Source organism: Pinus tabuliformis, chromosome 8, assembly GCF_031772625.1.
Source record: "Pinus tabuliformis cultivar Carrire ecotype Pingquan chromosome 8, CPIR1, whole genome shotgun sequence".
Lineage (NCBI taxonomy): Eukaryota > Viridiplantae > Streptophyta > Pinopsida > Pinales > Pinaceae > Pinus > Pinus tabuliformis.
In genome coordinates, this window is record NC_142294.1 from 978,045,110 (window position 1) to 978,060,604 (window position 15,495).

A 15,495-nucleotide genomic window follows, 5' to 3' on the forward strand; every position below is an offset into this window, starting at 1 on the left:
AAAAACCTATAGGACACCAAAATTGTATAGATCACACAGCTCAAACTTCTGATTCCAACAAATTCCTTAGATTGTACAGATCGTGTAGCTCAAACTTCTGATTCCAACAAATCCTGATTAAATTTTGAACAAAATTAACCAAACAATATACCTAAAAGAAAACCAAAACATCTGATAATTAAGTTGCAGTAGTATAAAAATCAAAAAGCAAAGAGAATCAAACAGAAAATCAAAACAATATACCAGGGAGGAAAAAAAAAATACAAAGAAATTTATTAACACAATATTTACAACTAAACATAGAAAAATGATTAATAAAAACATAAACAACCATTCAAAACTTCCCATAACTGCTGTAAACACTGGATTTAACACATCAATGACGGACTTTGAAGCTCATTGCATAAGGAAATGCAAGGAAAGATATAAAAGTGTAAAATCTCAATTCCTTCCATCGTGATGTCATCGCTTAACTTTTCTTTATCCATCAACCACATGCGCACCGACCAAATATATGAAGAGGAGAATCACAAAAAAGAGGGATAGTTTTCGTCTGTGTAAAAGGCTAGCTGGATAGCATTTTAAAAAAGGCCCATCTGTCCTCTCTCTTTTTGCATAAATTGTGTAAATCATCATTTTCATCCATGAACAAATTCATCATTCAGTGGATGTACTATCAACCATCCATCAAAGTGCGATTACCATCGCATGTTTTGTCATAACAGTTAGCACTATCGCTTATCAAAACATATATCACAAATAATATTTCCTATCGTAATATAACAGATGACCATGATTAATAGACAGTGATAATGAATTTTGGCATCGTAGTTTTAAATTTTTTTATGTTATAATATGAGATGGTAAGTATACCTTATATTAGTACCATTCAATAAAATGTATAACCCCTATTAGTAACATTTAATGAAAAGTATACGCTATATCGGTAACCCGCAAAGTTCCAGAATGAAAGAAATCAACATGAACACACGCTTCCAGAAATACCCAACTGTAAATACAAAATAATTAAAGGCAACAAAACGAAATAATGGGAGAAGAGATTATTTTGTTGCAATAAAAGGCATTACGCTTTCAAAATTTATCCTGCAGAACTCAGTTGTGGTACACTTTCAGAATTCTGATTTCACCATCTTTTCAAAACAATTGTTAAGGCTCATATCTGTTATTATTTATGTTTACAAAGATAGTTACGCACCATCACAAAAACAAAGTATGCTTTCAAAGAACATATTTCCGCTGTGTAACTTATTTAGTGTAGAACAATAAATTGAGACCAGCATCATCAACAGCAGATGCACATCCAAACATTGTAAGTCTAAAGGAAAATGGTTCGAAAAATAGTGAAACACCTGACCAAGCCTTATTTCGTTTGTAACCGCATTTGTAACCTCAATAAATGAAATCGTGCATAGCAATGGATCTCAATCTCCATGTTTCCAACTAATAAATATTTTTTTTCCACACTAAGCTGAGCCAAGCCAGGGCAACATTGATGGAAGAATGATCTGCCCACTTGCAAGATGTTGTCACCAGGATTGTGTGAAGCTCAGCCGAGCCTAGACACACCGTGAGATAGTTTATATCCCCACAGATGGCTCCACCCTCAACCCCTCTCCGTGAATTTTGAAACAGTAACCTGATGGGGACTAAACATGCAGAAACTGACTAATCTATACCTCATGGGCTCCCACACTCAATCTCCAATTGTTGAATGACAAAGGATTTAGTTTTCATTTATGATTTAGAAACTCGAGTCAAATCCAAATAGAACGATCAAGCAAATAACGGTGATATACTGTCACTTTACTACAGGAAATGCATAGGTAACATACTTCACAAGTCAGTCATAAGTCTCCCATTCAACCTTGACATGAATTAACTACACCGTAACTCTAAGACATAAGTTTGACAAATAGTAAATAGAACCAATAATAAACTTTGAAAGCAGTGGTGATCTTTGTCTGGTCGAACTCAGGCTTCCATATAAATCATTCTCCAATAAAAATAAATTTACAATTGACAAATCAAAATACCAGGTGTTAATCATAGATGACTTGAGTCGGTGATTTCACATATCACTTTTTAACATGCATAATATTACTTTAGTCTTCAAAAGAATGTTGTAGAAATAAAAATTAGAGTTCCTACAGACTCCTTCCCCATAATACAGAGATTTGCCCTGCTTTGTCCACTTTCTAGTTATTTTACTAGTTGATTATTTCAACCCTGAGCAGATGTGTGATTTCCGTTAGAAAATGAATTAACCGCTACATTGTTATCTGGATTTGAAGTATCTGCACCACCTGCATGCTGTACAAACTCACTAGTTGACATATGCCTGCCATGGCAGGCACAGACAATTTTAACTTGATTTCTATTGTACCTGTACATCACACCAGAAATGGTTTTTCCATTTGGACCAGCCCCACTTGTTGTTACCCAAGGCAGGTCTGGTGAATTACCAGTACCACCAAACTTCAGTCCTGGAGCTATCCCCGGCCTTAAATTCCAAATTTCTTGAGAAAAACCCTCTGTGATAGGAAGATGGTCTGCACCATGTCCCTTGGCATCATCATCTACAGCCTTTGAATATAAGGAGGTACCTCCTACATCTGAACCTGTTCTTTCCAGCTGTTGTTCCTCTTTCAGTAAAGATTTTGCCGACTCTAGCTTTTGACCTTCATGGGATGCACTCTCCGAAGAGGCTGACCTTAAACCACCTAGAGCACCCTGAGGTCCTTGAATAGAAGCTGCCAAACATAATTAGGATCATCTGGTCAGGGGAAAATACAATTTACTCATCTCTGCACAAAGCAAATCCATTGCAGCTCACTTTGTTCAAAACCATGTACATCACTCAATCCCAGTAACAAAGGTATATGATGTATTTTTTGTCGAAACGTTATGTTATGATACTCATAAGGGCAATGTTACTGAAGCTAAGTTTCTAAGAAAATTTTCATTGGTTTATCTGGACCTTGCACAAAATATCTCATCCCACACATAGCAGATAAGTTTAAATGATACGGACAAGAAATTTCACCAAATAAATGTACAAATAATCCCCGTAGGAGCTGTAACAGAGTAAGGTGCTGCAGGTAAATGCCAGGGAAAAATATATCATCAAAACAAGTTGCGATATGCCATGTCCAATCATTCCCTTCAATAACATATGCAAATTAATAAAACCTTTTGGCAAGACAATAGTAAAAAATGGAACAATGAAAATCAAGTAAATGATACAGCGCAGAGACATGTTCACCATCCAATCACGTGTAGTATGCAATCAAATTAAAGTTTCCAAGAGTTTATGTTAGAAGAAACATAAATTTTACATTCCAGAACTCATATAGCCGCAGTCTGCACAAGAGAAAATTATGTCCAGAATGGCTAATACTAAAATCATAATGCTGGAATTTAAAATGCTGAACATGCTGACACCCAGATAGAAATAGAACAGATAATGTTTTAAATTACTCTAGTAGCATATTGTGTCTACAAAACCACTGTCAGTTCAAGTTGAATGAATGACCAGACAATAGACTTCGCTTTAATGGAATTGCAAAACTAGATTTTCTGAACTACAATGCATGTTATTTTACCAGATGACATTCAACATAGATGATAGGACTTAATATCACAAGCTGATTTCATTGCAAGGTAAGTACTTTAGATAAATTGCCACTTCATTTTCCCAACAGCTGAGTCATATATTATGGTGCCTTTCCATTTGTTTGAAACTTTTAAAACTACACAATAAAAGATATTTGCTCCTTTTCTGCTTCTCTATTTTGGGCTTTATATCTCTCACACGTGTGAAATTATAGGGTTTTTGGTCCTGCAGACGGAGGTCAAAATTACAGGTCCAAGTTGAAGGAGGACGAAGTGCAGTATTTTGAATCTGGAAAGAAGAAACCCTATCTTGACCTCGCTGACCTTGTTACGAGCTATCTAGCTCTAGGAAGGTCTCGGGAGGAAGGTGGATTAGGGTTTCTGTGGAAGCTGCAAGGCCGAAATTGCAGAGTCAAAGTAGCAATACGAGTTGCAGTATTGAAGTTGGCAGGTCGAAGTTGCAATATTGAAGCTAGTTGTTGCGGGATCAAAGAAAGACTTGTTGGAGGGTTGAATTGGTACTTGGAGGAGGACTCGGTCTAGGGTTTGGGTCTTTGTGTCTCAATCGAAACAGATTCTATAAGAAGAGAAGGTTTTTCCGGGTTCCCCCCTTGGAGGGCTTTTTCCCTGGCTGAGAACCTAATTTCTATCTCCTCTATTGTTGGTGTTTCGTTCTTGATACTTGTTTGATGAAAAGATCTAACTAAAGAACAGAAGAAAATTAACTAAGTTCACAAGCAAATATTAAGGTTACGGAAAATAAGGCTTGATAAGTTGCCATCGCACATTTTCCAATGGAGTGGGCAATGGGTTATATTCCCCCGAAAGGGTTTCTCTTCCACTTAGTCACTTAAACCTACACTAGAATCGATGCTCCAAGGGTGGAGTTTAAACATTCTATGTTTTGGCATCTTTCATCAGAATTCAATGACACAATTCTTAGCGAGATCACAATTTTTCATTGTAATGCATTTTTTAATGCATAACCAAATTCAGTGCCCTAAAATCCCCCTGTAGCACTCAGGTTGTACAAACAAACTCAACAACTCAAACTGCAATTCCAACAAATTATGGTCTCATTTTGGGAAAAAATTGATCAGAAAATTTGATCCAAAAACGACCAAAATGTAGAACATTTAAACTACATAATGCTCCAAACAACTTGGCAGACTTTGATGACAATCTTCAATTTCCACTGAGCAACTACCTAACTATCATGTCATTTGAATTAAGCATTTCAATGGATTGTTGACCAATTGCTTAGTTCCTATATGTTATGGAGAATTTTGGAACGTTGTGATTGGCTCTTTGGCAACCTTACAAATGGAAAAACAATTCTTTGAATAGTTGCTTACAAAGGACAATCTTCAATTTCCATTGAGCAACTACCTCACTATCATGTCATTTGAATTAAGCATTTGATGGATTGTTGACCAATTGCTAGGTTCCTACACATTATGGAGAATTTTGGAATGTTTTGATTGGCTCTTTAGCGACCTAACAAATGGAATGATGTATCTTTGAATAGTTGCTTACAAATGGAACAATGCTTTCACCAATTTCCACAACAATATTTATCCCCTTCTTAACTATCAGTTTTGACTTGACCATCGATTGTTGTCATCCTATTCATCTCAAGTCAATTTTAGCTTGATTATGCCCTCATCCTTCGAACAAAGATGTGTCATTTGCAAAGTCTACACAATGTTGTTTCTGACTATGATATCGTTACTACCATATGTTGAAGTTGTAGCTAGGTTTGGTCTCCATAATGTATATTTGTCATTATGATTCTGTAAAAGAGTCAAAAAGAATTTTATTTGAGTCAAAAGAAAAAGAATTATTATAATGTCCAATTTGGACATTGAAAAGAAAAGAAAAAAAATGAAATTTTAAAATATATTTTATGTCCCCAAGTTGACCAAGTTGGCCCTCCAGAAGCCAAGTCAGCTCAGCCTTTAGAGGCATCTTTTCGGACATGGAAACAACTATACATTGGCATCTATTCTCCACATTTGGCAACCAATTCGGATCTTATCTGTGGAAATGAATTCAGACTAGTATATTTGTGGAATGCGAGCTACATGAGGACTAACATATCTGAAGTATGCAAGCTCCCTATAGCACTATATCTCTGAACTATGCAAGCATCTTTGAGGCGGTTCGTAGAGCATCTCTGAGGCGGTTCGTAGAGCATCTCTGAGGCAATTCGTACACTATCTCTGAGGCAATTCATAGAGCATCTCTATGGAAGTTCGTACACCATCTCTGAGGCAGAAATAAGGACATTTCTTAGGCAAGCCATACGAAATTTCTGAGCAGTACTATGGACAAACATGTGATATATCTTGGACAGACTTGTCACAAACTTCTTGTGGACTGTTGAGGGCTATTGTTTCTTGGAGGGCTGACTTGGCACTTGGGCTTCTGGTTAGTTTATCTATGACTTGGATTCCTCTTGTTGACAAAGATTCTACAAGGAAAAAATTGGTGGGATTTCCCCTTGTGGGTTTTGCACTGGCTTTTGCCCTAATTCATGGTGTGTCTTGTCTCTTGTGCATTGTAATCTCTATACTTTTGAATGTATAATTGCTTAATGACATAACTAAAAGAAATAAATACTAAAAGGAAACATATAAATCAGTCACAAGTAATTATCATGATCAGAAATTTGAGTTTGCAATCAAATTTCAACACCATCCTGTTGATCTCAAGTCAATTTTAGTTTGATTATGCCTTCTTCCTCCAAACAAAAATGTGTCATCTACAAGGTCTACACAATGTCATTTCTCACTATGATTTTCTTTCTTTCTATCTAGCAAAATGAAAAGAAGAAAATTATAACAAAATCTCTTGAACTTAAAATGGCCAAAAGCTAGTTGTGGTCAAAGATCAGAATCACAAACTCTAATAAAAAGTGGGTGTGGCCAAAAGCCAGATCAGAATGTGGCTCTAATACCAAATGAACTCTGATATTAGATGAACAACAGTTCATTCACTAAGGAATATCCAACATAAGAAGGATAATCAGCTAAAATCCATGTAGAATCAATCACATATATTTAAGAATGAAGAAGATAGATGGTCTGAAGATTGATATAATTACACGTGATGGTATTACTTTTATTATTAACTAATCACAATGGTTGAAACTTGACAGGTCATGTCTCTTAGGATATGTCATGTTAGACTGTGAGTACCTAGATAATCCTAAAGTTCTAGAGCACACTGATATGAGTTGTAGACCTTATCTATTGATGAGGAGTTGTCATGATCCATTAATGAGTTGTTAGTTAGATCTAAATCTAGAATTGTCAAATTCATGTACTATAAATTCATATATTGTGATCAATACAATGTGTTGAAGATGGCATAAACCCTTTTCTACCATAATTTGTCTCGTTTATGGTTGTGCTCAATTCTTAACATAGTATCAGACAATGAAACAGCCGTCGTCGATCACTCGCGAGTGCTCATGATTCTGACTCGGATCAACAGCCAAACGAGCAAATCAAAGTCTTCGCGAGTCAAACTCGCATTCATAGAGTTTGACTCATGGTCAACATGAGTTTGACTTGCAACTCGGCGATTTCAACGATTTGCAGACGACTCGCATGATCCACTCAAAATATTCAGTTGAAAGTCCACAGTTTTTTTTTTGTGGTTTTACATTTTGCCTTTTCTTCTTGCCGCTATGCCCTTAGAGTTCGCTTGTTCGTTTTCTCTTACTGCTGCCGCACTTGGAGACTGGAGTTCGGCTTTCACTTCTCTTGTTGCTCGCCTATCTGGAGACGCTGTGGACCAAACACCATTGTCACATTCACGCTGCACGGTAGTAATTCGTCAAGGTCACAGTAACAGTGATGGTGATTGTAACAGTGGTTATTTTTTAATAGAATCATGGGTTTTCATCAGTTATACATTAAATCTGCCGCCTGCAATTCTTATTTAATATAGCACACATGAAGAAGTTTAACAACCATTTTCAGTTCACAGACAAGTGGCAATCTTGAGATAGGGGTTGGAAACTTAGTTCGAAATCTGGATTCATCCTCCTTGGTATGCCTTTAATCTATTTGTGCTTTTGTTGGTTCTATGATGCCAAATTTGATGTTTCCTATCTTTTTTGCAAAAAAAAAAATTGCTATTCTAGGAAAAATTATATTGACAACCGCAATCTCACATGTTCAGTACTTTATAATGATTCACATTTACACCTTCCTGTCCATGGAACTATATTCCAAAGAAAGACATATCTATAACCGTGATATTTGATCATTGTCATCTTGCGATGCATATCTTCTTGTCACTATATGGTTTGGTATGTTCCATGGATGTCCCACTCGGAAGTGAAACAATTCATTTTGCTCACTTACCAAATCAATCTTAGAACATCACAAATACATTTTCATTTACAATCAGATGAAGTCATGAGAGCCTCTATATTTTTGTTGCACCACATCACATGTAATATGATGTTGCATAGTATTATATTTTTACCTACAGAAACAAATTAGGCCTAAGATCTAGTTGCTAAACATTGCATGTTTCTGAATTGTAAATAAAAATATTACAAACAATGAGGTTATGTACAAATGTCAAATACATTACATGTTTCATGTCAGTGTTGAATATCAATAAATGCATTTTGCTGCTACATAATTTTTTTTACTACATAAATTTGGAACAGATTAGGGAACATAATTTTTTTATACTGAGATTCCAAAGTTAAAACAAAAAATAAAATATATATGTATCTTTTAACGTCTTCATTATGATTGAGAAGGTTTGAAGGTTTGCTTTGATTTCATTTAATTTTTCAGATCTCTCGATCATTTTTTTTTTTTTTTTTTTTGTCTATTACAGCCTACAGGAGCCACAAATTAAACACAACTCCAAAACAGCAATAATGCCGAGAGAGGACTTTGCTTGGGCTTATTGTGACAACATTCTCAGAGACCCCAGGCTCCTCTGTAAATTTTGCAAAGCGAAATGTAGTGGAGGCATTTATAGATTTAAGTACCACCTTGTACAGATACCTGATCATGATAGGTCTTTGCAACAAGGTTGACCAAAATGTCAAACACCAAGCAATCTTGGCCCTTGATATGTTGAGACAGCATAATGCCAAGAAAGCAAAACAAAATGAAGAAATAGGAACACTTGGAGCTGGCCATTCTTCTTCCAGTACCCCCTTGTCATCTCCCTCTGTTTAATCCTCAATGTCGGGCCCAAGTTTCCCATTTATGCCTCAAAATCCAAGTCAAACTCAAGGCCAAACGAATCCTCCTGCATTCAACACTAGAGGTGGAAACATAAATACTTTTTTTGCTCCCTGCACAAAACCTGGTTCCCAACCTACCTTAGATGCACTAGTTGGAAAAAAATGTCCATAGTCAGGCAAGGAAGGCCATTGCTAACTTTTGGTACTATTATGACATACCTTTCCACAGTGCCAGAAGTCTTTATTGGCAAGCTATGACTGATGCAGTTGCTATTGCAGGGTCAGGTTTCAAAGCCCCTTTATCAGACAACCTTAGGACAGACTTGTTGTTAGAGAGTGTTGAAGATGTCATGCTTGTGCTATATGAGTTTTGTTCATCATGGATAGAAACAGGGTGCACCATCATGAGTGATGAATGGACAAATCAGAGGAATAAAGCTTTAATAAATTTCCTTGTATCTTGTCCAGCAGGCACAATGTTTCTTAAATTAGTGGATGCCTCAGACAAGGTTAAGACTGCCCAGCTTATTTGTGAAATGATGGAGGAAGTCGTACAAGAAGTGGGAGAAAAACATGTTGTACAAATTGTCACCAACAATGTAGCTAATTATATGGTTGCTGGTAGACATTTTGAGATTAGGCACCCCACCTAAGTTGCAGGAAACGTTGCCCAAGGGTCCGTTTCCGGCCAGAAATGAAACGGAAACAAGGAAACTCGTACCGTACGCTCTGGAAACTCATTTCCGGCCGTACTGGCCCGTTTCACGCTGGGGAAACATGGCCAGTACAGTCGGAAACGAGTTTCCAGGCCATATGGCGGAGCTTCCAGTTAACACTTGACGTTTTCTTTAATTTATTTTTTTATTTTTTCGCTTCTAAGTTTTTATTGGACAACTAAAATATCTTCTAGATGCTTCTAGATGCCTCTCTCAAGTTATAAAAAAGAGGATTTTTTTGAGTGGGGCAACCTAATGTTCAAGCCTATAGCCCTAGTGCTGATATGCAATTCATGGTAATGTTAAATTCTCCTTTATCTTTCATTTTCATCATTTTACTTAAATTTTTAACATTAGCATGAAATGACTCAGGATATTTGAGAGTGGTTTCGCCCTCATTGGATTTCATATGGAGAAAGTAGAATTTTAGATCTTACTCAAAATCCAGCAGACTTATCTGTTTTTCAGGATTTCAGGATTGGGGGGATTGCAATGTTTCCATTGGATTTTGTCATGTACTACGGTATGGAATTTGTATTTAATCAAGAGAACTAAGCCCTCTATACAGGGGAGACTCCCAATAATCAAGAGCACCTATGGTACTTGGGTATAGAACTTGTATTTAATCAAGAGCACTAAGTTGGTTCGACTATGTAGGAGGAGACTCCCAATTAAGCACGAGACAAGAAATTAGAAATTTCTCGTGGCTGATTTTGGATATTGCTATTTTCATTATGTGATCATTCATGAGTAAACGTGATGTAAATAAAGAGACTTTTATGCATTGACAATTGACAAATTTAATCATAATGTAATAAATTAGAATGCATCATGTATGCTTTGTAATTGCACATATTTCTTAAATGTCCTAATATATATATATATATATAAGAAATATGTGCAATTACAAAGCATACATGATGCATTCTAATTTATTACATTATGATTAAATTTGTCAATTGTCAATGCATAAAAGTCTCTTTATTTACATCACGTTTACTCATGAATGATCACATAATGAAAATAGCAATATCCAAAATCAGCCACGAGAAATTTCTAATTTCTTGTCTCGTGCTTAATTGGGAGTCTCCTCCTACATAGTCGAACCAACTTAGTGCTCTTGATTAAATACAAGTTCTATACCCTATATATATATATATATATATATATATATTGTGTTTCCCCGTTTCCAAAATTTGAGGGGACCATGTTTCGTACCCATTCCCATTTTGGAAACTCATACTCGTTTCCCCATATCGTGCAACTTAGCACCCCACTAATTTCTAGACCCCTTGTGCCCATTGCATAGATTTAATGCTTGAGGACAGTGGTAAACTTCCTTGGATACATGAGGTTGTGGAGAAGGCAAAATTCATAACCAAATATCTGTACAATCACACTATTGTCCTAAACACTATGAGAAAATACACTGAAGGTAAAGAAATTGTTCGACCTATAGTGACCAAATTTGCAACAAATTTCATAACTTTGCAATTTGTGGTTGAGCAAAAGATAAATCTGAAGAGAATGTTCTTGGAAGCTGAGTGGATGGCACCTAAACATTCCAAGGCCCTTAAAGGCATTGAAATTGTTGCACTTGTGTTTAATGATGATTTTCGGAAAGATGTCGAAGAGAATATTGGTGTGTCGGAGTTCCTTGTCAGAGTTCTTGGGTACTTCAAGTCTTTTAACATTTTCATTTTCAAAATTTCATTTCAAGCCACTAAGGTGATAGTGGTCGTTGATCTCATTGTTGCCATAGACGTAGAGTTCCTAGTGAGGCTTTGCACTAAGCTGCTACATTTTGTGGTAATAGGCACTGTTACCCACCATTTTGTGGGTGATATCCCTAGGAGGAAAAATTTCTCCATGATGGTCCTCAGCCACCAGCTAGCTCATTGTGACTTTTCTCCGCCACCTGAGCCAGCCATGTGGTCCCTCGCCCATCTGCCATGATCGTATGTTTGAAGGTGGGTCTCCCGAACCTAAAGGTATGCCTTGTCATTTGGTAATTGAGTATTGTAGTTTGCTTATCATAGACTCTTCTGGGTATGGATTAATGGGGGGATTCAACAGAAAGAATGGGTTAGGTCTGTGCCCTTGTCCCCTACACCCCTTTTGGATATTAACCTTGCATTCTAGTCCTGTGCGTTGAGAAATCTAGGGCATCAATAGTTAGGAGATTTCTCTACTTATGATAATTGCTTGTGATAGTCTTTTTACTTCTTGAGTTATTATTGTGTTCTTTTCATAAAGGCAATTACCAAATCATGAACAATAAAGAGACAAGAGACATAGTATATAGGCTGTCAACTAGGGCCAAAACCTCTCACTCTTTGAGAGGAAAACCCAAACAAAATCTTCTTATAGAACCTTCAATTGACGAATACCAAGACCATGACAAAGACCCTTAACACTAGAGCCCTTCCAAGACCAAGTCACAGCTTCCTCTTCAACGTTGCTCTTCCTCTCCCTTTCTCGGCTTCCTTCAAAATTTCGACCTCTTCTTGTCGACCTACAATCCTTTTTCTTTACAACAGAAACCCTAGATCAGATTTTCTTCTTGAATAGTCTCCTCAAGAGGGAGACTCTTTTCTCTCTCTTACTCAGCTTCCTTCAGCGAAATTTTCTACCCAAACAAGATCACCTTTGTATCACTGCCACCTTCGATCTATCCTTGCCAACTTCGGACCTACAACCTTCGCACGAAAATCGTCCACCAACGATGTCATTTCCTTCGCTCTCTTCTCTTCTTCCTTCATTGATCTTGAGGCTCCTTCTAGTATGACTTTTGCACCTTTTATTAGAGACTTGCTTCACCGAATTGATATACTCCAAATGAGACCAAGCACTACTATATATAGTGGTTGGTTCATCACTGTTAGGCCGACATGATCCCTTGAAGTAAGCCGACTTCATCTCTCTAGAATTATCCTTCCTTTGTAGACCGACTTGAATGAGGGCTAATGACAAGGTCTTAAAGGGTGACTTACAAAACAAATATGACTCTTTACAATGTGTAACATGCCTTCACTACATGACAATGCCTCTTTAGACTTTTATGACTAGATGACAAAATCCCTAAGGGCTCACAATGGGAGCCTTAACTAAAAATAAAACCCCTTACTCATAAAACCCGTGATGCAAGCATTACAATTATTTTATTTTTCTTCTTTACATCTTTTACATAAAATCATAATTACATGTCATTATGAAGACCAAACATAGTTACACTTTTCAACACTCCCTCTTAACTAGGGAGGTATTCATAATGGTACTTGGTCATTCTCAATCTGAAGAATTTTTCATAACAAGAATTGGATTGGTAACCCATCTATATAGCATCATATCAACCAGCATTGTCACATAGCAAGGCCTTGACTAACAGCGCTATCTCTCCACAAGATCTGAGCTCAATGCTGGCGAGACCAATGATTTACAGACACTCTCATCATTGTCTCTCCCGGAACATACCCCACCCGAGTTTTCAAGGTGTGTTCCATTAGGACTATTCTTATCTTGGATTCTCAATCCTCAAAGAATATCGGTCCTCTACAACTACTCTTGTCTTGGATGCCCTATCTCATCCTCAAAAGAGCATCAGATGCCAAATGATTACCCAATCCACCATTCTGTCTTCCCAAGTGAAGACTAGAATGATGTGTCTATCTCTCCCTCTCAATTAGGGAGGGCATATCTATTCAAATAAAGGAATGTACCCAGTGTTGCGGGGGAGCACCCCCCCCCCCGATCCCACTCCCAATCCGCGCTCTGGGTGGGAGCAGCTTGGGAGCGCACTCCCGATAAAAAAATTGTGCTCCCTGCCAAGTCCGAGAGCGACTTTGGGACCGTCGCTCCAGGAGAAAAATTTAAAGACCGGCAACGATCAAGGAGCGATCGCTCTCGATCGCTCTCGGGCTTTAAATTTCGCTCCTGGAGCGACGCGCGCAGAGGCCAAGAGCGAATGCGGCGGACAATAAAACAATAGAAGGAAAAAAACAAAACAAATAATTTAAAAACAAAGGAAAAAAAAACGCGCAGCTTAAAAATCGATTTTTTCTTTATATAATGAGGGAGGGAGGGCTTTTATGAATCATTGTGACTTGAGTGAGACTGAGAGCAAGGTGCCAAGGAGCAAGGAGTCTTGGACGCATTTGAGGTAGGTTAGCAATTTTTTTAATGTTTATTAATTTACTCCTAATTTCTAAATAAATAAATAAATTTTTCTCTATTTCGGTTTCCCATTAGGCCACTCCCATTCCATTTTATTAAATTTTGCATATTCAAAACTACAAATTTCAAACATCATGGTTATATTTCTTGGCATTTTCTTCTTCTTGGTTCCTTTTTTGGTTATTATGGTGCTGGAGAGTAGGAAAAGAAGGGTTCAAAATGAAAAAGGGGATGAAGAAGGGGGACAAAGTGGATTTGATGAAAACCTCAGTGAGGAGGAGCTGGAGGAGGGTGAACATGATTCAGCAGCTGAAAAAACTAAACAAGACCAAACCCCACTGTGGAAATATGTTAACAGGCCTGAAGCAGGGAAAGGGGGTGGAACCACTAAATTTCATTGCCCCCATTGCAACAATAATTACACAGGTTCATACACTCGTGCCAGAAAACACCTCTGCGGGAAAATGCCATGGGATGGAGATAAACAAATAGGAATCAAAACTTGTGCAGGTGTGTCAGCAGCAGATAGAGCCAAATACACAAGGGAAGAGGAGGAAGCCCAATACGAATCTAAAAAATCAAGGGGTTTCTTTGAACCAAGCTCACAATCACAAGCACAAAGAACTCCTTCAGCATCCTCCCAAGGCAGCGGATATGGAGGCACAGGGTCACCAACTTTAAGGCGTAGAACCATATCAGATTTCCTTGATGAAGGGTGTAGGAATGATGTGGATTCAAAAGTTTACAGGTTTCTCTATGCATGTGGGATACCATTCAATGTTCTTCGCTCACCTTATTAGCACGAAATGGTTTCTGCCATAAATGATGCCCCTAAAGGATACAAGAGCCCTAGGTATGACAAGGCAAGAACCGTTGGACTTGATCATGAAAAAGCAAAAATATCACATTCTTTGAATAGAATGACAAGTTCTTGGACTGACCATGGGGTGTCCATTGTATCTGAAGGATGGACAAATGTAAAAGGCAAGCCATTGATAAGTGTTCTTGCTGAGTCTGTTAGTGGTGCCATCTTTCTAAATGCATATGATTACTCAGAGAAGTTCAACACTGGCATCAACATTGCAGAAGCATTACTTGAAACAATTGACCATATTGGGCCATACAATGTCATCCAAGTCATCACTGATAATGCTCCTAATTGTAAGTCAGCGAGAGCAATTATTGAGGATAAATACCCCAACATATTTTGCTCTGGGTGTTTGGTTCACACATTGAACCTTTTGATGCATGATGTTGTTAAGAACAAAAATGAACAATACAAATGGATTAGTGATTTGTACAAGAAAGGCAAACAAATGATAAAATTTATTACAAATCATAGCAATACCCATGGCCTTTTCCGCAATCACTCAAGATTGGAGTTGTTGAAGATTGCAAGGACTAGATTTGGTAGCTATTACCTCACCTTCAGGCGCCTTTTGAAGGTAAGAGAGTCATTGGCTAGCATGGTATCAAGTCCACACTGGCAAGTATTAAAGGAAAGGGCTACAAATGCAGCTGACATACGAGGTTTTGAGCTGGTGGAGAGGTTTTGAACTGGTGGAGGAGACCGCTCTTAATGGTATGTTTTGGGCACATGTGAGGCAAGTATTGGATTTCATGAAGCCCATTTATCACATGATTCGATTTGCAGATACAGATAAACCAGTGATTGGCGAGGTGTATGAGCAGATGGATACCATGTTGGGGCAAATAAAAAATATTATTCATAACAATGATCCCGACTTG

At 37.5% G+C, this 15,495-nt stretch overlaps 1 protein-coding gene across 1 annotated transcript in view; it reads right to left on the reverse strand.

The window, feature by feature from the left end:
- Positions 1 to 1,972: 1,972 nt before the first annotated feature.
- The window catches only part of LOC149238704 (ninja-family protein 7-like), a 131,074-nt gene continuing 117,551 nt past the window's right edge, over positions 1,973 to 15,495 (reverse strand). The window contains 1 exon segment of the mRNA XM_089373163.1: positions 1,973 to 2,771. Coding sequence (XP_089229289.1) covers positions 2,242 to 2,771 — 530 coding nt within the window. The 3' untranslated portion in view covers positions 1,973 to 2,241.